The sequence below is a fragment of the Poecilia reticulata genome, linkage group LG7 (assembly GCF_000633615.1).
Source record: "Poecilia reticulata strain Guanapo linkage group LG7, Guppy_female_1.0+MT, whole genome shotgun sequence".
Taxonomy (NCBI): Eukaryota; Metazoa; Chordata; class Actinopteri; order Cyprinodontiformes; family Poeciliidae; genus Poecilia; species Poecilia reticulata.
The window spans coordinates 23,375,712-23,399,257 of record NC_024337.1 but is presented as its reverse complement, the minus strand read 5'-3'; the positions used below and the strand labels follow the sequence as shown (position 1 = coordinate 23,399,257).

At 39.1% G+C, this 23,546-nt stretch overlaps 1 protein-coding gene across 4 annotated transcripts in view; it reads right to left on the bottom strand.

The window, feature by feature from the left end:
- Nucleotides 1-23,546, bottom strand: part of LOC103467936 (putative lysozyme-like protein) — a 52,247-nt gene that overhangs the window by 16,943 nt on the left and 11,758 nt on the right. For 2 of the 4 annotated variants that reach the window (XM_008414699.2, XM_017305929.1), the window contains exon 2: nt 2,611-2,810. In XM_008414699.2, coding sequence (XP_008412921.1) covers nt 2,611-2,738 — 128 coding nt within the window. In that variant the 5' untranslated portion in view covers nt 2,739-2,810. Of the gene's footprint in view, nt 1-1,875; nt 1,964-2,610; nt 2,811-23,546 lie in introns of those variants that run through there. The other 2 variants (XM_017305930.1, XM_017305932.1) reach the window with 1 other exon arrangement.

Genomic DNA, 23,546 nt, shown 5'->3' with positions numbered 1-23,546 from the left:
TCCCTGGAACTTAGAAGATTATTTTTAATAGGTCAGAGAATATTTTTCTATATTTATTTTGTACTTTGTAAAAAAAATATATATATATATATATATATATACATATATATATATATATATTGTACTTCGGCTGCATGCTATTAGTACGTCTGGATTTTACAGCAAGTTAAAAGGTTCTTCTCATTTCATTGCATTGCTGACTGTTTTAACCTGGATATGACAAACCAATCTGGATCTGAATCAGCACTTGACTGTGACAAACTGGTTATGCACAAGAAAACTATTCAGCATCCAATACCATCCAGCAGGGAGCCTGAGTTCTACTGTATATTATTCTTTAGATGACATAAGCTGGTTTGACATTTCTCTACATCCAAATATGCGTTTCCCATGGCAACACAGGCACAATGCAGCTGCTGATTGGTCCCTGAGGATTTTGAAGGGGAAAAAAAAAAGCTCCTCCCTTGAGTCTGATCCTCTTTAAACCGTGGGGTGTCCCAGTGAGCGTGCCTGCTGCGGAGTTTGCTGGAGAGCAGTGACTTCGGGCAGCTCTTGCTCTGGCTTGCCTCCCCCTCACTGTCCTGTAAGCATCGGTTCATCTCATCTGACACTCACAGCCATTAACATTCATTACTGCCACTGTGCTCAAAGTCGGGGATGAAAGAGACGGAGAGTAAATGGACAGAGGGAAAGGAAATAATGGAGGAGGGGAGTTCAGAAGAAGTAGGGAAGCAGAGAGAAAGGAGTGGATGATCAGAGGGATCTGAGGGGGCAAGGGAAGATTTTAGCACATTTGCTAAAACTTTGGCTGTTATCTCTTTCTCTTTCTTTTCCAGCGCTGTGGAAAAGCTTTGTAAAACTTTAATGCTCTTTTTTTCCTCTTTTCTAACTGAAACAGAAATATTTTTTGGTGACACTATACGTTCACTAGCTGAGACAGCACACCATGCACACTCTACACCCAAGTAGCCGGCCCTAGTTGAAGTAATTTCAGTTTACTTAGTCAGTCCTTACTGGATTTATTAGTAAGTGTTGGGTCACTGTCATGTTTCAGAGTCCGATCTGCTTCAGCTTTGCTTTTTACAGATAATCTCACATTTGTCCTAATTTATAGAAGTCATTTTCCACAAATAGAAGTCATTGAGAGTTTTATGGTGGTGAGCCAGCCACGCCCTGCTGCAGCAAAAGATTCTCAAACCATAACCATAACACTTCCACCTCTATGCTGTTTCCTCGTGGAGACTTCTGTTATCATCTTGCCGCCTGCTTTAAGAGATTGCCTGTTTGGACAGCCAGACCCGGGTGTGTTGGTAGTCGTTTTGAATGTCCTCCAGTTTCAGACTATTTTCCCTACAGTGGAACGGCTGATTTCAGATTCATTGGAGACTCCTCTAAATCCCTCACCAGACTCATAAGCTGCTACAATCTCCTTTCTGAAGGCCTCAGACAGTTCTTTTCCAATTACCATGTTGTTTATTCCAATTTAATTTTAACAGAAAGGAGCAAACCAAACTAAATGCCCTAAGCTTAAACAGGACAAACCTCCTTAACATGAAGTAGTGATGTTGAGATCCCTCTGTTTGTGTTATTACCAATTTTAAATGTGATGGTGTACTAATGTAAAGCGAGTTCTGCTTCATTGAACTGCAACAGGCCAGTCCAAATAACGACGACTCTGCGTTGTGTTGATGTTTTTTAAAAGGTGTTTCTGTGCGATCGGAAATTTATTTCCCCACTGACAACATATCGGGTTTGGATCAGTGCAATCGGCTCAGCTTCACACAGCACACTCTAGTGCAGCTTTCACAGACTGGCCAAGTTCACAGTAACAATAGTTTCAATGTACAATGAAGAACACAATAATAAATGATGTACCTGAATGAGAACATATCGGGCTCGGCTCAGTACAATCGGCTCTGTTTCACACTCTCGTGCAGCTTTCACTCTACAACAGAGCATTACATTAGCATTTCGCTTTAGCATGCGGAGTGTTTCGCAATATTAAACAAACTGAAAGTACAAAAGCTTGTGCCAGGCACACATCCAGTAAATATTCATCACACACCATGTATATAATATCATAAAAATTAGTATTAATGTGTCGCTAACTCTTTTCTACCCGGTGTGCTGAAAAATGCAACTCACCTACCGCGTAGCTTTCACAGACTGCCATTGATTCCATGAGGCAGCAGCATATAGCCAGCCACACAGAGAGGGGGCGCTATTTCCCATTGCACTGATACATAAAGCGACCTAACACACTCACCAGAATTTGACCTTTTTTATTTTTAAGAAAACTTCAAAAGGTATTTTCTTTTTTGTATTGTAGTCTTGATCTTTTTCAGTTATTAGGACAGATATTTCTAAGATAACACTATTATCTTAGAAATATTAGTATATGGATATGTAAAAAAATAAATAAATACAGGCTTTCAAAGAGGGAGCTCAATATTGTGAGTAAGTTTATTGTTTTTATGTAACTATTAGTTTTTAATCAGTTTCTATCAACTTTTATAAAGATAATTTAATATAACAACAATTAATATGCACAATCTTATCTGTTAATGCACTTTTAGAAGGCTTTTTCCTCACTAAAAGTAACAGCCTTACCTTTGGCAACCTACACAGACGAGGACGATAAGGATGGTGACCACAAAGGCGGATGCTGCTGCGATTGCTCCCAGAACCAGCAGGTTTTGGTAGGTGAGCTCTGAACCTGGGTCCTCCTTGTCAGCCATGACATAAACTCTGTCTTGCTCACTTTCAGTCAAGCGCCAGTTGTGCAAATCGGACCTTGTGATCAGGAAAACCTGCAGGGACACAAGGAAAAAGAGAACACATGAGTGACATGGGAGATAAAAGGAAACAGAAAAAAAAAATTCACAGCATGAACTACAGAGAAAGATGGTGTCTTTGTGTGTGTGCGTGTGTGTGTGTGCGTGTGTGTGTGTGTGTGTGTGTGTGTGTGTGTGTGTGTGTGTGTGTGTGTGTGTGTGTGTGTGTGTGTGTGTGTGTGTGTGAGCATGGACACACTTGCCTCTGGCTTTTTATCACTGTCTTTTTCTGACATATCAGTTTCTATTTTTGACTTTCTCGAATAATGCACAGAAAATAGAACACCTTGCAAGGAAGCAGCTAGCATGCCAAAAACACTTTGATCATCCTTTCTCTAAGCCTGAGAGAACCTTGTGTTAGTTTAACAGGGGAATGAAGACGCAACTGAGCTCCTTATAGGCAGCAATAGTTGGATCACATGCTCTGCGGCTCTACTTCAGCTGGGGGTATGAATCGAGTCACAGCAGGCTTAAGCACAGAAGACAAGATTATGCATCATAGTAATATTGCTGCACAGAAGATAGGAGAGCATGTTTACTCCATGCCTGTTTAGCTTTCTGACGCAAAAACCTATTCCACGAACATACACAATTCTCATTCATGTCAGACAAGATTAACTCTGGACAGATTTACATGCTGGTCCTACACGACTGGATTAGTGGAGATAGATTTGACTACTATAATGAAAAATGTAAAAATCGCATATGATTTTATTCGAGCACATTCACAGTATATTTTCTTCACAAAGTATTGAAAAGAAACAGCATCTAAACCAGGTTATATCTGCAGTAGCTTCCGATTCTCCCTAAACCTTCTCTAAAAGCAGCTCAGGTTTACCCAGATGCGCTAACAAGCCATCATTATTCCAGCGACCCACTGCGCTCATGCAGTCAGTGCTTCCATAATCACAGATTAAAGGAAGTAAAACAAAAGCAGGGCGCTTTAGTGATACATGTTGAATCGCAAACATACACGAAGAGTGTGACAAAGCAAGCATAATGTTTTAGCGTCAACATTTTCTGGAGCACAAGCGTAGCAGCAGAGTTCCTGCAGATGAATAGACAGTCGACTGTTGGTTCATCACATTTTCCCAGAGTTAAGTGGGTTCATTTAACAGGGCTACAAAACAATGTTCCTACCAAAAAAGTACATTTGTCAACTCCCATCAGTGGCCTGACTGCATTGACTTTTAAGTTTAAGCTTTAACTCCAGGAATGTTTGTTGTTTTTTAGTTGTAGCTGGAAAAAAATCAAGTGATTTTGCTAGAGATACACTGATTAATGGGGCAGAGGTTGAAATTGGCCATTATTTTTTTCTTGTTAGGCTTTAATTGGTAATAAGTAGGTTAAATAGTAAATGTGATTTTTTTTTCTCTCTCATCGCTCAACTATTAAATCCTTCAAAACTAAGAGCTGTCATTATTTTCAGTCTAAAAGTACATAAACCAACAACATGCATTTTGATGCACAGATTAATAAAAATTAAAAAAGAGTTTAAAAAAACTGATGTATAAACAGGGATGATCTTGCATTCCCTTTATTGTCATTTAGACTGAAAACTACCTTTTCTATAAAAAAGCGAAACAGCTGGACATTGATTTTTCCCTTTCTGTACTGTAGCCGTTAGAATAAAGAACAGTCAAAATAGGAATTGTGAGGCCAGACTTCAAAGAACAACTGGAGCCTGATATTGGGCAAGTAATGCCCAACTGGTGCATCTCAAAGATTTGAGATTCTTACGAATTCCAGATTCGTGAGAATCTGGAATTCACTCTTTTAATTTACAAGCTTGCATAAGAATGGAAAAAAAGAAAACTAAGTACAAAAAGGTATTTTAGTTCTTGACATGACTACTCTTTCCATTTTCTAAAACATCTAAAGTTTTTGAAATATAAAAAAAACTTCTCAGCATTTCTGTGGTAATGGTCAAAAAGGAATTCAGAAAAATCAAAAGTACTGCAAATTCATTTTACAATAGTGTATTTATTTTATATGCCTTTCAAAATAAAGCACAAAGCTAGCTGTTTTTGAACCTGAAAGTGATAACTAAACAGTAACATGCTAGGGCAGAGCTAATAATCATGATGTCTTGAAGAAGCAGGAAGGCTTTACAAGGAAAACAATAACAGAGAAAAATGTTGTCATTATTATGGGTTGCTTTTTGAGATCAATTTAAGCAACCTGCCATTACATGTGTATTATTATTAGACAGATAAAGCTACTTTATATGTGTAGTAACACATATGAAGTAGGTTTTTACTTTGTTACTTTTGCTTTATGGATAAAGTTAAAGAAGAGCACCAACTTCACAGAGTCTGTTTATTCAGTTACAATAACGATGGTCTTCTTATTGCAGGTAAATTTGTAATAAACAGACATTTATACCTTTTTGTTTTTTTCATTCGGCAACTGAAATATGGCATTATTATCAAAAGCAAGCTACGCTTTAACCATTTTAGTCACCGACATTAATGTTGACGTTCTTTTCTAAACTTATCATCTCAAGTCAGTACAGGAGCCTTTCTGTGAGCTTTTAATCTGCTTTTCTATCTAATCTGATTTCTCTCTATTTTCCTATGATGTCACACAGAGAAACAGAGTGTTGTGCTTAGAATTGACAGAAGTATACAAAAACTTATCATCATACCTTGCAAACATTTTTAAAGACATAGTAAGTCATGTATGTATTTTGAACGGAGGAAAACAAATAGCCTTCTCATGTCTTTGGTTTTTAGTAAAGAGAAATCATTTTGGTTGAGATGATCTAAAAAAAGATCCAAAGTCAGTGTAACAATGCAGGGAAATATTTTGATTATTCCAGAATTGTTTTAGCCCAGCAGCTATTTTTGAAGCTATTTACTGATTTCTGAATACTAACACTTATCTGCCTTACTTCAATGCCGAGTGTGCTTAATTTGAAGAGTGTCTCATTCAGGTCATATTAATTCCAAGAAAACAGAGAAATATTTATTACTTACATACAGTTCACAGACATAAACATGAGCAAAAAATAGTAAAAATCACAAAAATTCTTCTGATACAATATCTAAATGCAACAATATTTCTGTTAAGAGTCATTTAAAAATACATACATATATATTTCAATTTTTGCCAACCCCGCCCTGTCCCCCACCGGATGTTTCAAAATTTTACTAAGATTATGGTGAAATAATAAGAGACGTATTTCCTTTAATGCTACTAAAATATACAGTATATATTTTACAACAAGTTACTGAGAGCCAACCAGTGAATTAAACTTGCTTATACAAATGAGAACATATTTCCTCAAATTCAAGCATGTTTACATGTCTGACTTACAATGAGACGCACATAGCGTGCATAAACAGGTCATGACATAGCTCATGCACTACTGCAAGTTTGTGGGGGAGAGCCTGTGGAATACACAACAACTGGTTCTGACTCTGGCTTTCTGTTTTTGCAGATAAAACTCCATCTTTTTTTTTTTTAACAATTATTTCTTCTCCTTTTGATCCATCTACTTTCTCTCTCTTTTTTCCAGATGCCCTCTCCTCCTCTTCCTCTCTGTCTGCCTGCCTGACCCTGCAGATATGTGAGGCGATGCACAGCGAATGAATTAACAGAGCAGCGGCCTTAGACAGCCCTTTATGCCACAGACAGACAGGCAGGCAGGCAGGCAGGCAAGCAGAGGGAGTACACCACAGAGGAAAGATGGGGGAAAAAATGGTGAATGAAATGGGGAGAGAAAGGGAGAGGTAATCAGACAGGAGTGAGTGAGTGAGTGAGTGAGTGAGTGAGTGAGTGAGTGAGTGAGTGAGTGGGATGAAAGTTGGTAGAGATGCAAGGAGGACAGGGAAGAGGGGAGCTCACTTAAAACATGAAGGAGGAGAGAGGAGGAGAGGGGATCATAAACAGTGGGGGAGGGAGAAGAAGAAAGATAGCGAGGAGACTCTACAGACGGTGTGAGAGAAAAAGAAAGCGGGCAAGCCATGGGAGAATGTGAGGGGGAAAAAAAAGAGGAGGAAATGAGAAGGAGGTCATCACTGGTATGTTTCTGTGTGCGATTTGTCAGCCTCCTCCTGAAAAATTCAGAGGAGAAACACATACGAGGGTTGCCTTTCCGGCAAGCGTGATGCGAGATGGGAGCACATGTCTTTTTACAGCATGCAACCCTCACAAGTGGCGAAAAGGACCGTGGACGAGGGGAGACGGCTTCTGCATGACGCCCCTGCAGCTGCACGCTCAACAGTGCAACACGGTCAGGGTGCAAGAGTGTTTACTCCAGCATCTGTCTCCATTTCATAACGTTACCAGCAAAAACGATGACAGTGGTAACGGCAGCATATTGAGAGTGATGGCAGGGGCGGTGATGGCACTAGTGGTGCCTGCTGGGGGCGATTATGATAAAGATGTCAATGATGGTGGCGACGATGATGATGGTGATGAAGAAGGGTGCAGCTGCTAATACTGATGGTAATGAGGGTGATAATGAGGTCAAAGTGAGCGCTGCATAGACACACTGCGGGACGGATGCGAGCAGCAGAAGAAAGGAGGATGCAGCAGTGCAGCTCAACCACAGGGTGGAAGGTTTCCTCTGAGATCACACACGCCAGGCGCAAACCAGAACAAACGCGCACAAAACGCACACAGCATAAAATGATACATGGCGCCGCTGCCAATCTAACAGAAATCGTCTTGTTTTGCAACCACTTTTACCGACTTACCTTGAATGTGAAGGAGGAGAGGCTGCTGCAGGCTGATTATTGTTATTTACCAATATGTGTCTAATTTAAGTTAATTAGAGTTTCTAATCTAGGTTAATAGCCTTTATTTAGCCAGGTTTGTCCCACTGAGATCAAAAGATCTCTTTTACATGAGATACTTGGCCAAGACTGGCAGCATACAGAGAGACAGAGAAAGAAAAAATTACTCAGCTGCAACACATCATTAAACTTAAACTTTTGGCTATAAATTACAGTTTTGATACAAATAATTGTTGAGTCTGATCTTTCTAGTCTTTATCTTAAAAATATTCTCTACAGAGAGTCTGATGAGCATATTTGCTGACAGATGAAGCATAGTGCTAATACTACGGTTATTAAATCAGTTCTTGTTACTTTTGACAGTGGGAGGAGGTGCAAAGTCCTGTTGGATGGAATGAAATAATCTTCTCCACACAGCTTGTCAGCAGAGGGAAGACTCTGCTGTCTCTGGTTGAAGACTGTGATGACTTTGGATTTGCTAAAACAAATTGGACCAAAAGATGACAAAGTTCTGCAAATGACCACTGATTGCAGAAACTCCATATAGGACGTTGAACACCTTTCTCCAGGCCCTATAATCTTGATTTTTTTTTAAATAAAAGGAAAATGAAATTTACTTTCAGTTAAAAAGATGGCTTTGAAAACTTGAATAATTGTCACTTTTCACTTTAGCAAACATCTCCTCCATCCATCCATCCATCCATCCATCCATCCATCCATCCATCCAATGCTTAAACAAGTTGTCATAATATGTCAAGCATATACTGCTTGACAAACTGGTTTATCAACCAATGATCAACCAACTTTCTGAAACAGCTAAGAAGTGTGTCTCATGAACCTTCAACTGGTAGTATTGTATATATAGCCACAGCGCAACATGATTTTGCATTTCTGACAATAAAAGGACATGTATTCGGATAGTGTCAACAGCCAAAGAGAAAAGGAAGAGGAGCTAAGCTGTGACAGAGGAGTTAGGAGGTAAAACACAAGAGTAGGCAGAAGAGGCTGAGAACATGTATATGCCATCATCGGTTTGTGACCCACAACAAGATGCTGATGAAGTTCTTCTCATCCTAGTCCTCATTTCTTAACTCCATTGAGGATTTTTTCTTAGCATGGACTGGAGATAGGAAATATGTGACTGCCAGCCATACACACAGATGACCCTACTGGCTGCCATGGAGCATGTGATAACTTCACAGCAGATGCCTGAAGAGGCTGGATAACACATTCTAAGAGATTCTTTCCACACTACACTGCAAGAAAAAATATCCATTGTCATGTGGATGAAAATTGTAGCCTAACAACCAGGAATGTTAAGAAGTGTAGGAAGATTGCACTGCAATTTCTACAGGTCTTCATGCATTATTTTTGTATACTTTCTTGTATACTTTTGTATACTTATAACTTAAAACAAGTTATAAGTAAATTAAAACACAAAATATAAAAAAATTCATCTCAATGTTATTTTTCTTTTTCGATCCTTAATTTCTCACTCTATTTCGTTTATTCAGTGTGATTCCACATACAACCGCTAGAGGGCGCCTGTAACATAGAGAAGGTTGGGCACACAGAAGAAGAATAAACCTTCCTGTTAGATGCTAAAGAAAGCTTAACGTGTGTATCTCATCTTATCACAGGTCAGTAAAAATGTATGTTAATGTATATTGGTTACCTTCAAGTGTTGAAGAGGTTATCGAATCGATAGTCACATTAAGCAGTTTGTGATTAGTGTTGTGTATAAAACGGGACAAATTTCTCGAGGCTAATTAATGCTAATGCTGGTGGACTTTATACGTGTGTTGAGCTAGCTGAGAAAAAGCTGAATGACTATTGAATTCACTTTGAACTTATTGTGTTTTGGACTTTTTTGAAATGGTTCTCTCACAAAATACATTGTTTTGGTGTCTTTATTAGTAAAATAGAAATTTCTAGATAGGTTGCAAAAGCCAGATAAACCATATTCTTATCACATTTGTTGAGTAAGCAATGGCTGTCTGTGTGAACCTTGGTAAAGAGATACAGCATTAAAGGAGCACTACACTTTTGTCAGTTTTGTAGTTAGTTTTTTTTTTTTTTTTTTTTTTACATAAAATATTGTTATTCTGTGAAAACAATGGCTATTACAGACTGGAGTTTGCATATAATCAGTCCATGGTGCTTTGGTATTTGTACAAATTGTTTTGAGAAATGCACTTATTGTTTTGTTGAGTATGATTTCAGAAATGTACCAAAGCAACAGAGAAAAACTGTAAAGACACCAAAAAATATACATAGTCTGCTAAAATTATTCAAAAAGCAAAGACATACATGATGTGCGAATGTAAGAGAACTGTTGATTAAACAGCAGTTCCCTAAACAGTTTTTTAATTATGAAGTACCACACTGGCAGTGAGCAGGACTCCTATCAAAGTGGGACATTTTTTTTAAAGGTTTAAAAATAGGACTAACCTGATTAAGCTGCGTTTCTAGGATGACATTAACTTTTGTATTTACATTGTGTTTCCATGAGAACTTTCAATTGTCAGGAATTCGTTGGCTCAGCTTCCTATTTCAGAAAGGCAATTACTGGAAAGGCAAAGCATAAAACAGCGGTGACTTCAGGTCTAGCCAAAAGAAAAAGAAAGCACAAAGTAGGCAGCTCTGCACAGTGGTGAGTACAAAAGCCTGTTAAGGTTAACTTAAGCTTTTTACAGGTGTTTCCCTAAAGTCATGCAAAATTTATGAACTCTTAGAACTGATTTTGCTCGCTAGAAGGCTCTCCTCTCTCTTTCCTGATTTATGATCGACAAGCTTCGCAAAATGGAATTCTGGGAAAATCATCGGGAGGTTTTCTCAAATTTGGAAACAGATGTAAAGAAAACTATGTTGTGGAGGCAAATCTGGCTTATCTGGTGCACACACACACACATCTACTTGGCAATGTTGGGAGAAGAAACAGTCTTTGAAATGCTGAAATTCACATCAGACAGTCTGTACTGGTGCACATCGTGGTCAGAAGATAGTCAGTAAACACGTTGGAAGTCAGGGTGTCCCAAACTGATCCAATGTATTGTCCCTATCAAGGAACTTTGTAAAAGACAGTTATGTTATTAAAACCCCTAATAAACTTGATAACCAATCTCTGATGCGTGTGTTCTAGCTGTAATTTTTACGTCAGTCACAGCCATATTGTTAGCCAGCAAGCAATGCCGCTACATTTTGCACAGCCGTTATATTAAAACCACAGCCTACTTTTGTGTGCTCGACTTGCCAATCTGTACATTATTTTGCTGATTTAAGAAGTCTGGGTTTTCCCCAACAAGAATTTTTTTTTTTTTAAGTGTGGTGATCACAGTTAAAGAAAGACTCCACTGGCAGTTGTCACATCTTGTCTGTCTGTATCACGTCACCTGCTACGCTGACAACTGTCAACGTAGTTAGCCTAGCAAGTCAGTAAGCTAGCTGTTATAGCAGCTTTCTTACCTTTTTAACACCTGTGTATTACGACATATTATAGCACCTGAATGTCAACAAGTGATTAAAAGAAGTGTGTTAATTTAAATTGAACCGTTTAACCTCTCTTTTACATTTTCTCTTGAATATTGATCTGTTTATCTTTTTTTAATAATGCCATTGTATTTACTTCAACTTGAGGCAGAACCTAAATCAACCACAGGGGTTTTCAGTAAACCCACTGACAACATAATATTCAGATGATTTGCTGTCATTATTGGGAAATAGCTCTGTCTATTACCCAATAGACCTGCTACCATTAGCAGTTTAGCCTATTTACTCATATTTCCATTTGTCTTGATAGATAAATGATGATATGCAAGTCTATTACCCAATTGACAAAGCTATTGGGTAATAGCTTTTGGCATTTTCTGTTAATTAGAAAATGCCAAAATCTGTTTGTATACTAGAGAAAACAACATTTTTGTAGAGTTTATGACAAGGGATCAGAATGAAATATGAGAAGGTTTATTTGGCTTCAGTAAGACTCTCAACACTTTTGTAATTGTTTTAATTGGAAAATCAAACGTGAAGAATATTTAGAATTGTTATTTGTCCTTGAAAATATAGAAAGAACGAGCAGATGTGCAAGTGCATCGTACTGCCTTTGTTTATTTTTTTTCAAATGTGTTTTCAACACATTGCTCTTCAGAGGTTTATGTTGTTCATCCTTATTCAATTAAATATACCCCTTGCATTTTTTGCCAAGCTAACCAAGATACAAAAAAATTTCCATTCCTGACACATGCTCAACATGACTATGTTCCAGGAATCTGAGAAGCAAAGGAAAAAAAGGTATGATGGTTATTTTGATGAGTAGAGTTTCATAGAGTTGACCAACAAACTTGGATTGATGTAACTTGTGAACAGTTCGGGTTTCTGTTATTTTTCTTCTTTGCTGTTTATCTTCCTGGCACACTGTAAACTTTAGGTTTGCAAAGTTTGGTTTCACTTAAGCAACTCAATCTTATGGTTAGGTTCAGGAAGTGTAGCTACTTGGTTTCAGGTAAAAGAGAACACCATTCTCATGTTAAGATCTAATGCTAAATACTACTGTTTCCATTCACTGGTGAAGCTAGAAGATCCTGACAAACTAAAATGCAGTAATTAAGCATAGATATGCATTTATCCTGATTTTATTTGAACTATTTTCTGCAGTTATGAACACATTTCTTTCTAGGTTTTGCTGTAAACTTGCTGGTATTTGTTTGCGGTATTATTTTCAATGCTGACTATATAATGAAGGCAAAACTAAATTAATTAGTCCCTGAAACAAATCTCCCAACCACAACATTAAGACACTATTTAGAGCCAGTGGAATAAATTTTTACATTCATCTAAAAACATTCAAAGATGATATCTCAAAACCTCATGAAATATTTTTTTCACTGAGGTAAGATAGCTTTCTGGGTTAGTAAAATCTGCATTAAGACAGGCATGTAGTTTCGCTATAGAGCAAGTAACAATACATTCATATAACAACAACGCACACATCTGCTTCTCAGAAATCTATTTATAGCATTTACAATCATGTGTTTTCATGAAGTACGGGAAATGATCCTTTTATCTCACCTCCTAGTGTGGTCACATTATATGACAACCTTCATTATTTAGTTGGATCTAATTCCCTCAGGTAATCCCAGAGCCCGAAATAAAGTGCATGTACAGCAGAACTTCAGCATATTTGAATATTATTGTGTATTACTACTGCTACTCATTTGTTATAGAAATTTATCATCAAGGAGTTGTATATTTCAAACATTTATTTCTGTTAATTTTGATGATGATTATGGCTTACTTCCTTGTAATGCAAATCAAAATTTAACATAACACTTCAATAACAGTTTCTTTAAAAAAAAGAAGCATATCTACTCATTGTACAGTATATGCACTTAATACTTATGAGGGGCCCCTTTTGAATAAATTAGTGCGTTAGTAGTGTGACCTTCAGCTTGTTTGAGTAGTTGGATTGATTGCTCATTTTTCTTTTGACAATACTCCGCAGTGGCTCTGTAGAGTTTTCACAACTTTTGATATTCTGGTTCAGAAGTTGCTTAAACAATAAATGCCTCAGTTGTAGCTCGTTTCTGCTTGAAACACTGCCTCCAGCTGTAAGCGTCTATTGAACCTCTCATGATCTCCTTCTTTTCAAGACTCACATTGCTGCAGTTATGCATCTATCTAGTTTTTCTTTTCCAATCAGTGTTCTGATTAATGTTTCTGATAGAGCAGTCTGAGAAGTCAGCTTCTTTAACTGATATATTGAGGCTTATTCTGAACTATGCACAGAAAATGTATCACTGTGGAATGTGGAACCATTAGCAGTTTGGCCTATTTACTCAAATTTTCATTTGTCTTGATAGATAAATTATGATATGTAAGTTGCCATGAAATTCAAATGTAGCTTCACCTGCTTTTCTTCTTTTCCTTTCATTAGTTTTGTCATTTTACTCATCATTGTCTCCTGATTCTCTCAGCTGCCTTCACTCATCATTTAAAAACCAACGGCAAACATTGTTCCTTTGGGTTCACGCTGGATTAAAAAGCCTGCATCTCTGCAATTTTCATAATTGTAAACAGACTTTGACCTGGCTGAAACCATTCTGAGCTCAGTTTCTGTCATCACATTAAAAGTCCATTTAAGTGAATTTCACTCCGGCTACAGAGGAGTTTGTGTACTGCCTGTGCCCATCGTGCCAAGAAGCCATTAAAAGGCCAACAGCTCTGACCTGCCTGTGTGAAAAATTTGCACACATCACCTCGATGCCACTGATCTGTGAGTAAAATCAACCTGTAAAACAGTTGCGCCCTCTTTACGCTCCGCTTCTGAGTCAATCAATCACGCTAACAGTCAGCGATGTGCACATAATCCGTGTTGGGCAAAAATAAAAGGTTGACAGAGGGGAATTGTGGTGGGGGGGCGGGGGGGTATTTTATAAAATATAAAATGTTCAAGTTCATCAGCACATGAGAGGGAACAAGAAATCCCATTGTGTCCACAGCATAACAAGATGAAATGGAGGAGTAGGGGAGTTAGAAAAGGAGAAAACCTGAGGTAAGATGGGCTGCAGCTTAACCCTGTGACATTTCTGCTATCAGCTCCAGGCCCCTATCTCTAACCCTCAGACATCTACACATGGGATAGAAAAACTTTGTGCAGACACTTGGAAATTCAGATTGTAATTTATTGCCTTCCCCTAAATGACCTGCTACCAGCGGTCACATCCAATGAACTTAACCTGCGGAACTATTTGTCCCGCACTAAAGCTCTATCTCATAGGCAGAACAAATATGATTTGGAATCTGCTAAAAGCCTTAGGCAGTATCCGTCTCTTAATGAGTAAGTATTGATGTATCAAATAAAGGGTTACCTCTTAATAACAAGCATACATTTCTATTTTTACTCTAGTGTTTCATCTCTTCTCCAAAGATTGTTCTAGAAAAAAACGACGAAGGTTACTGTTTAGGTTGGTTTCCAGTATATATTTTAAAAGCCTATGATTTCTTTATCATAGCATTCCCAAAGAATAAAGTCCTTTCAAAGAGTTGTCATATGAAGAATCTCCTACTGTTAAACCGGAGACCAATGAAGCCTTGCATTCATTTGTTAGCACTTGTTATCGTTTATAAATTGTTGTTTCTTTTGTACTTATCTTGAACACATACATTTTTTTGTGTGTGAAAAAATCTTTTTTACAACATTTTTATTACATTGTTAGCATCTTATAAATTAATAAGTAGAATAAGAGAAAAGAAGACTTTGTATTGCATAATGAGAGTTTTACTATGAATTGCATAATGCTGTGGAACATGTTAGGTTGCTTGTTCTTTGAAAATACTCGTCTTACACATTTATATGTCATTATGACATGCTGGAAACATATGTATTTATATTCTTAAGGGCACTAAATGTTAAGTAGATAAACATTTTCAAAATACACTTTCTTCTATTTTTAGGAGAGAACTGTTGGCAGCTCTACTTCAGATGCTGCTGCTGGGTGCAGAAAAATGTTTGTTTCCTCTGTTCATGCACTACAGCGTGGCTAAGATGTACTCAAATGGCAGCCCTTAGGTCTTTTATTTTTAGAGTTACACAGGATCTTGACATTTCAGTTGTTTGCCTCATCCTTTTGTCGCATGGCGAAATCTTTCCACCATAATACAACAAAAGAAAATTCCCATCGGTTGCTCAACAGATTTCTTTGTTTTCTCTGAGTTTCAGGCCGCGTGTGTGTTTGTCTGTGCGCGCGCGTGTGTGTGCATGTTTTAACTGCTGAGTGCCGGATGTGCAGAGCAATAACATCTACCATAAATGGGGGCTAAATGATAAAGTGTGATAAATGAAACTGTTAGCATACACAGCCTGCAACCCAACACTGAATGAGAGTACGAGCTAGTGATGTGTATGTAAATATGAGACCTGATGGGGAGCCAGAGTGAAATTCCTGTAAAATAAAAGCTGCTTGGAGTGAGCTTTATGAAAACAGCCAGGATACAATTTGTTCCATCTTTGCTTTTGGAGAGCACAGAGGACACTTCCAATGAGAGACCTCATAAGCTCCACATAGAGTATTGTGCTGATCCTACAGACTTAGAGAACGCAAGACCCCATTTTCCTCTCACTTGACTCGACTTAATTAACCAGAATGAGTCAGAAGCAACATTCAGGATTAAGATTTATCCTTATGGGATTAGGAATTCTTCCTTTCTCTGTCTCTCTCCCTTGATGCCGCTCTTCCTCTCTGTTTATGGTAGACTTCAGTGCTAACTTCCTGCTCATTACTTTAATGATGCTTCTACTGTGAGTTTATGCTCGCGAGTGCGGTTAGCTTTTCGACTCTCCAGTTTGGGAATGTCGGGCAAAATACAAACTCATGCATGCAGTCACACAGAATCAAACGAAAGCATGCATTATGCATGTATGTTGTTGAGAAAAACACGGGGTCTTGTCAAGAACATGCCAAGAAATCACCCCAAATTTTTCATAGCAGGTGTCAAGTCTTCTTACTGCATAATGGATGCAATTAAACATTCAGTTACAAAATTAAATGTGAATGGAAAGCAATATAAAGGAAGACAGTTTTCCTCCACTGAAGTATCGGATGAACTCCCTACCTAACTGTAACACACTGGAAAAGAGTCTGACAAGATAGCTGTACCCAACCCCAGCTCTCTGCTTTTGCTTCAGATGCATTATTCATCTGTGTGCCAATTTGGAGGAGCCCTCCCAATCCCCCATTTGGCACCAAAAAAAAAAAAGAGAAACGAGAGGGAGACAGGCAGACGGCAGAACCAGAAGTCACAGCAAGAACGTCAGGGGAGAAAAGGAATGAGAGAGAATGAGGGAGAGTGGGAAGACCAGAACAAAAGTATGAGTGAGGGTGAATAGCAGAAGCAGGAATGGCTGACTTAAAGTTGCAATGTAGCGAAACATTTAAACAGGATTTCAAATGATCCAGGGATGTTTTTCCATGTAATGATATTCCCGGGTTGGTCTAAATGTGTCTCCATAGAGCAGATTAATGAATGATTTCAAAGGAAAGGAGAGTCCAGGAGAATAAAGCTGAAGTATGTATGCTGACCCATTCTTAATCTGCCAAACACAGGGCAGTGCGCTTTTAGAACTACATCCCAACACCAACATTTTTTTTGTTCTTGACAGCTATCTCCAAAGTCAGCATTACATCACTTTCGTCCCTGCATCTCTCCCACTCGACCCCCACTACATCAGCAGCTGCTGAAGCCGTCCGCGCTGGGGCGGCCTGCCCCAGATTTAACCCCACTAACGTCCAGCATCTGTCCCATCCAGCCCGTCCTGGTCTGTTACCTATTATGGCAGTGGTCTGTCACACACTTGGACTAGATCTCTTAAAAACATTACGGCAGAGCTAAAAATAAGTTGAGCACTCGTAGCAACACCTCCTCTTTCGTGTGTTTGTGTGCGTGTGTGTGGCAGTGGGGAGAGTATATGTGTGGGCTGGATCAGCAGGATTGCCGTTTAATCTGCCACCGTCTCCCCACAACGAGGCTCGGAGCTTTTAGACCTAACAGCTGGTTGGTTTAACCCCACCCCCTCCCCGCAGCCCCTTGTTGCTGCTGCACCTCACTAAATACCAGTTTTCATTATTATTGCTGTGGACACCAACCACCACCACTAAACCCCACCTGCACACTGACTTCAAACTACTTTATCTCAAATCTGTGACATAATCATCACCATTCCGCGCCTTTCTCATCAACACTATCATTTCTACTGTAGCGTTATGAAACCGTGGTAATGAATGCCTCTGCTACTGCTGCTGCTGCTGCAAGGGGCGTTGGCTGCTCTGCTGAAGGATCTGTCAGACTCCGGAGTTGCTCGGAGGATTCGCCTGTCAGATTTGGCCTTATTTGTCAGTTTCCTGTGATTCCACTCCCTCAGCTTTGTTGTGTCACCAGTCGGATCGCTTCAGAGAGCTCCTGGGAGCTGCTAACACGCAGAGTATATGGCAGGCCTCGGAGCTGATCAACATCAGGTCAGTCCCCTCCAAGACAGATGGGATGCCTAGGCTCTATCTAACCTAAATGATAGAGATGATTATTTAAACAGCTAGAATTAAAGATGCAACGACGTTGTCGCAACAATCAAACTCTGTGTTGCATTGACACTGTAGCTTATTTAGCATTAAAGGTGAATTTGTCAAAAATGCTTTAACTATGTCCATTAATACCTTGGTGTGCAAACAACTTACGATATATCACTTCAATAAATTTTTACTTTACTTAAAAATGAAAATATATAATGTTATAATTGTAGAAGAACTCTGTGTCCCAGTTCAGAGGCTGCATCCTTGGGAGTGCTGACCCTCATGACCTCGAAGGCTAGGCCAAGGGAGAGTAAGTTGAAGGGTTGGTGATGAGGCGATGTGGGACTCCATTTCAAGCTGAGAGAAGGATGTCATGAAAATGTAAAACGGCAAGTTTAGTCAGGGGGCCTGTGGAGGCGGCATGAGGATTTGGGCGTTTGGGGGAGGGGCTGTGTGGCTGGGATTGCTGCAGCCTTCCAGAGCACAGACCACCTATTCTTTTTCTGCTCTTGGTGCTGAAAGTTGACAGCTTTCTACCATTTTCACCACATTTCCTACATGGTCAGGCCAAAGTCAAAATCGTTTCTCGCAGCTGAAAGATTGTTGCTATGTCAATGATTGGATGAAGTCAACTAGATTTCTTAGATCACTTTTTTTTTAACCAATCCGTCTTTTTATCTAGGTACTGTGGGCATTATTGGTCGTTTAGTTTTTGAATTATTTTTTTTAAATTGAATTAGATGTTATGCATCACATTCTAAATACCGGTACATGAATTGTGGTGATTCCATTAAATGATTACAATGTATAAACTAACTCGTATGTTCAAAAAGTTTTCGTCACACAATTTTCTCTTTTTCTATATAGTTCAAAATCTTCTCCATGACACGAATAACAGCTCCAACTTATGACAGGTGGATGATTACGTCATGAAGCTGATGGATATAGAATCCCGCCTCTTCAAAATGTTCACATTCATAGGAACAATTCCTTACAAATGTCATGCAGACGGGATCACACGCATTGTACACGTGTAGACCCACGTGGCAGCACCAGTTCCCAGGTCTCTGGTGGCAAGTAATGTTTTCACACTTATGTGAGAGATTGCTATTTCTGCATGGAGCCAGATAACTCAATTATTCATCACGAATGCTGGCGCACTCGCTTTACCTCTGTAAGAATGGAGGCGGGGTGTGTCTTGCTCTGAGTATGTGCGGCTGACTCTGTGTTTGTGCGTTGGAGAGAGCAGCTCACTTCGAACTGCTGACGCGCCAATGCCACACAGAACGCAAAGAAGGAAGGGGAGGAAAGGAAGAAGGAGCTGTCATAAACATGGCAATCAAAGGGATATGAAGCGGGAGGTGAGGATCAAAGAGCCCGAGGAGAGAAGGCGAGGAATTAGTTCCCTTTTCTCTCAAAGCCATCTGCACAACTTCCAATCCTCTTGAGCTCAATCAACAGTTACAAAGAAAAAGACTTTTTACATTACAAGAAAAAAAAAAAACTAAATTCGATAGAGTTAAATCTTTATGCATGGGAAGGTTTTATAGACACCTTGTGGAGTCTTGAAGAATAATTTTTTGATACTGATATTAACGCCATATGATCATTCTGGCTCAAGCAGTTATCTGAAGGTTGGCATCATTGGTACCATGATAGATGCTGTGAATTCCCTCAGTATTTTATTGATGCGCATCGGAAAATCTCTCAGGTGCGTGCCCTAATTGCTGTTTGGTTAAGTTTATTTTCCAAATATTAGAATGGAGTCTAAGTCAGAACCCATAAAACACAAGCACAGATGAGCTGAACAGCTGCTAGTATCACATGGCGCAAGTAATATATGTCCTTCTGTGAATTTATACATTTACTGTCATTACTGAAGTTTTGGCAGTCGTATTTTCCTTTTTTTGTTTTTAAAGAAACTTAACTTTATCTTTCTAAAGTTAAGTTTACAAAGATAAACTTAACTGTACAAAGTTAAGCTTGAAACCACTTCACCACATGTCACAGCATCTTAAATGGAATGGGTCCAGATTTTGACTATATGTCACTTGAAACCTTTTTTAACCATTCATATTTAACTTGGTGTTGTGATTCATGATCATTGCTTGGCTGCATAAAACTTAGGCAGTTTAATACGGAACTTATTTAAGAGTGGGTCCTTCAATTCCATCAATAGTCCACAGAATATTTTTGGGGATCATCGGTTTTGTTAGACTGCCAGGGCAGCTGTGGCTACAATTTAGTAGCTTGTCAGAATCACTGTGTGAATGGGTGTGTGAATAGGTGAATGACTGAATATAGCATAAAGCGCTTTAGGGTTCTCTGGAATTGACAAAGCGCTATACAAGGACAGGGCATTTACCATTAACATGCCTTTTGGACAAATGTAATACAGGCATTAGTAGTACATTGCAAGTGCGACCAAAAAAAGCTAAAGTAGAAGAAAGAAATCTGTAAGAGGGCATTTTTTTCACAGTGTTGTAGGTCCAAATCAGGTTAATGATTTGGACCTTTACTTTACTTAAAAATGAAAATATATAATGTTATAATTGTAGAAGAACTCTGTGTCCCAGTTCAGAGGCTGGGACACAGTCTTCTTGTCTTTAAAAGGCCTAGGTCGAGCCTAAATGTTGATTAATGCACTTTTATTGACTAAAGCGATGACACAACTGGGGTTATCCTCAAGCATTTCAGTTGTTTCAATACAGGTTCAACCAATCCTAAAACTAATGAAACAGCAACACCACTATCAATTCAATCATTTTCTATGGCTGCCTGGTTTTGCAGGGTTGCACAGGGGAACACAGTAACAAAAACAACCACATTTTTTGGAAGGCAAGATGAAGAAACGGCACCTTGGGGAAATATACATAAGCATGGGGAAAACATGCAAACTCCATGCATCCCCTGGATTAAATTTACACCAGAAAGGAAGTGTGCCACCATGTAACCCAAACCAACTCTATAGTTTCCACAACAAGAGAAATTCAATACATAAAAGACAATGGCTGAGGCAGTAAGATGTGTGGCATTATCCTCGCATCAGTACAGCAAACCGAATGTCGGGTTTATTAGCACTCACTTAGCCACAGACCGTTGGACCGTGGAGTGTAAAGGCCGACGTTCACAGCTGCTCAGTGCTGCCCCTGGAGCTAATTTATCACCTCTGACACCATATGGAGCTAAAAAAAAAAAGTTCTCAGAAAACACACTGCATAAACATGGCCTTTAGGCAGACACTTTATGTCAACATATGCACATGCATATTGTACATGCAAACCCAAACAAACAGTAGAGACAGGATTATGCACAGACAAAATAAATTCACACACAATACCGTCTGCATAATTTAAGCACTCCCTGCATTCTCTCAATAACAAAAGAACACAAAATAATGCACATACTAGACCAACATAAAACTCTAATACAGTGGTTGTGTATCTCTCAAAGTGCTGCTTCCCTTATTTCCCCGAGGACAACTTTTGTGAGCCAATTGGTGCCTGTGCATGTGTAGACACCTCCATGCAACCGTTTACGGCAGTAGCACTGACCCAGAGGCTGTTTGCATCGCTTTCACAGTATGCAAAGCTCACAAACATTGGGACTTTAGGTTAAGGCATTTACTGTATAAACACATCCAACACACACGCAGACGGACTTAATTCACAGAGATGCCACACACGTATGCACTTTAATCTTTAGGGCCAGCAGTATCTGTGAGTGATTTATTTTGAACGATTCCCTGCGGGCTCTTAGAAGATCGAGCCGGTGCTCAACATGATCATACCTCTCGCTTTCTGTGTCAGCAAATTACAAACCCACCCCCCTCGGCTGAAATTTGACTGACCGCACGTGTGTTTGCAAGCAGCATAATGAGGGACAGAGAGAGAGATGGATGTTGACTTATGAGGAGAGAGGGGGGGGACATGGGAAGAACAAGCTGGCACTGTGATGAGTGTGTACTGTAAGTCAGCACCCTGTCTGCTGAACACACCCCCGTGGTTTAGGGTGAGTCACTCTCTGCACTTGCAAGCATGCATCCATTCTGAAATGGCTCTATAAATGAAGCGCAACTTGTGCTAAACTGACTTGCAAAAGTATTCAATGATTATGATTATTATTTTTTCAAATTAAGTCATCGTATGATGAGAAACTTTAATGTATTTGAATGTATTTTTAATTAAAAATGTGTCCTGTACTTATTTTTATATGTGCAGAATATATATTCAGCCCTCTTGAGATGATATTTTGTATTAACCACCGTTGGCAGCAATTACAGCTGCAAATCTCCGCGGGTACATATCTACCGGCTTTGTACAAATAGACTAAAAATCTTTGCACTTTTGTTTAGCAAAATAGCTCAATTTCGTCCGAATGGATGATGAGTGTCTGTGAACAGTACTTTAAGTCTTGCCATAGATTCTTTGGTTTATATAAGGACTTTGACTGGGCCATTCCAATATGTGTACATGCTTTGAGCTAAATCATTTTTAAAGTCTTGCCTGGATGTTTAGGGTCCAACAAGAATGTGAACCTCTACCACAGTCTCAAGCAAAAAAGCCTCTAACAGATTTTGTCCGGTATTTAACTCCATTATTCTTATCATCAGTTCTGACTATTTTCCTGCAGTCTTAATTTTCTGCCACATGTGTTGTTTGTAGGCCAAAAGTTCAGTTTCGTTCTTATCTGATCATGGCATCTTCTTCCACATGGGTAGCATGTCCAATTCACGGTTTGTGGTAAAGTATTATCAGGTATCAGAGATAAAGAAACTAAATATCAGTGCTTTCCACATTTTTCAGATTTTTATTTGTAACAAATTTTGAAAAGTCTGTATTTTATCACATTCGCGTCTCAATATAAATTTATGGTTGTGCTATGAAGGCACTGTGTTGCACATTTTAACAAACTCTAGTCAAAGCAAAACAGACTTCAAATGTTCAGCGGAAACTGAGCTCTGACACAACAAAGTCTCAAAGCGTGACACACCCTCAACTGCAACACTACCATCTTCCATTCTCCGCCTTGTTCTTAGTATCATCCAGATGGCTGTGTCTAATTTCACTGGATGCTCCATTTCCATTTGAAAGGTGGTTAGTGCCCATTGAGCAACGTTATCGTGGCTCTGCAGACACAGAGAGCCTCCGCTGCTCCTCCCCAGTCGAAGACGGAGAAGCCATCGATTTGATTCAGTCTTAAAAGCCAGGTCAGCCTCGACAATGGCAGCTTATGGAAAAACCATTACCCCTGGTGAATTCTGAAACGTTAACCTACATACATGTTTCCCCATCACTCTCCTGCCTCTCTGACTATCCTACACAACAGCACAGATGGAGAAAGCTCTGTGGGCTGCTTGTCAATGGACTCTGAAGGCTCCTCTCTTGGTGAGTCACCCTGTCTTTCTTTACACTTCTTGTCCAAGGCCACCTACCATACACCTCCACTCCCGCACAGCTGCTGCCAAGTTACTACGCATTCTCATCCACTCACAAGCTCAGAAACAGCAGAAAAGTCACAGATAATAAATCTCATCATGCTGAAGTGCTTGTTGCTACAGTAAAAAAAAAAAAAAACAACATCACCTGCAGCTCCTTAAAGCTGTAACCACAAATGTTAGTTGGGATATCATTATGCCATGTCAGTTGTCTTTGTCAAGTAATGTAATATTGAGAATGAAATATTCTTGTTACAGCAATTTAGGTTTTCTGCTTGTATGTCAATGAGAAAATGCAATGAGTGACTTCTTGATCACAGTCACCAAGCAAAAATAGGAATATCCTTAATTTCATATGGACTGAAAGGCAAGCAGAGCTCCAGTATCATTAACATCTGCTTTTTGTTGATATAATTTTTTGTCAGTCATATACAGTGGCAACACAGAAAGAAAGGTGGAGTTTATATATATA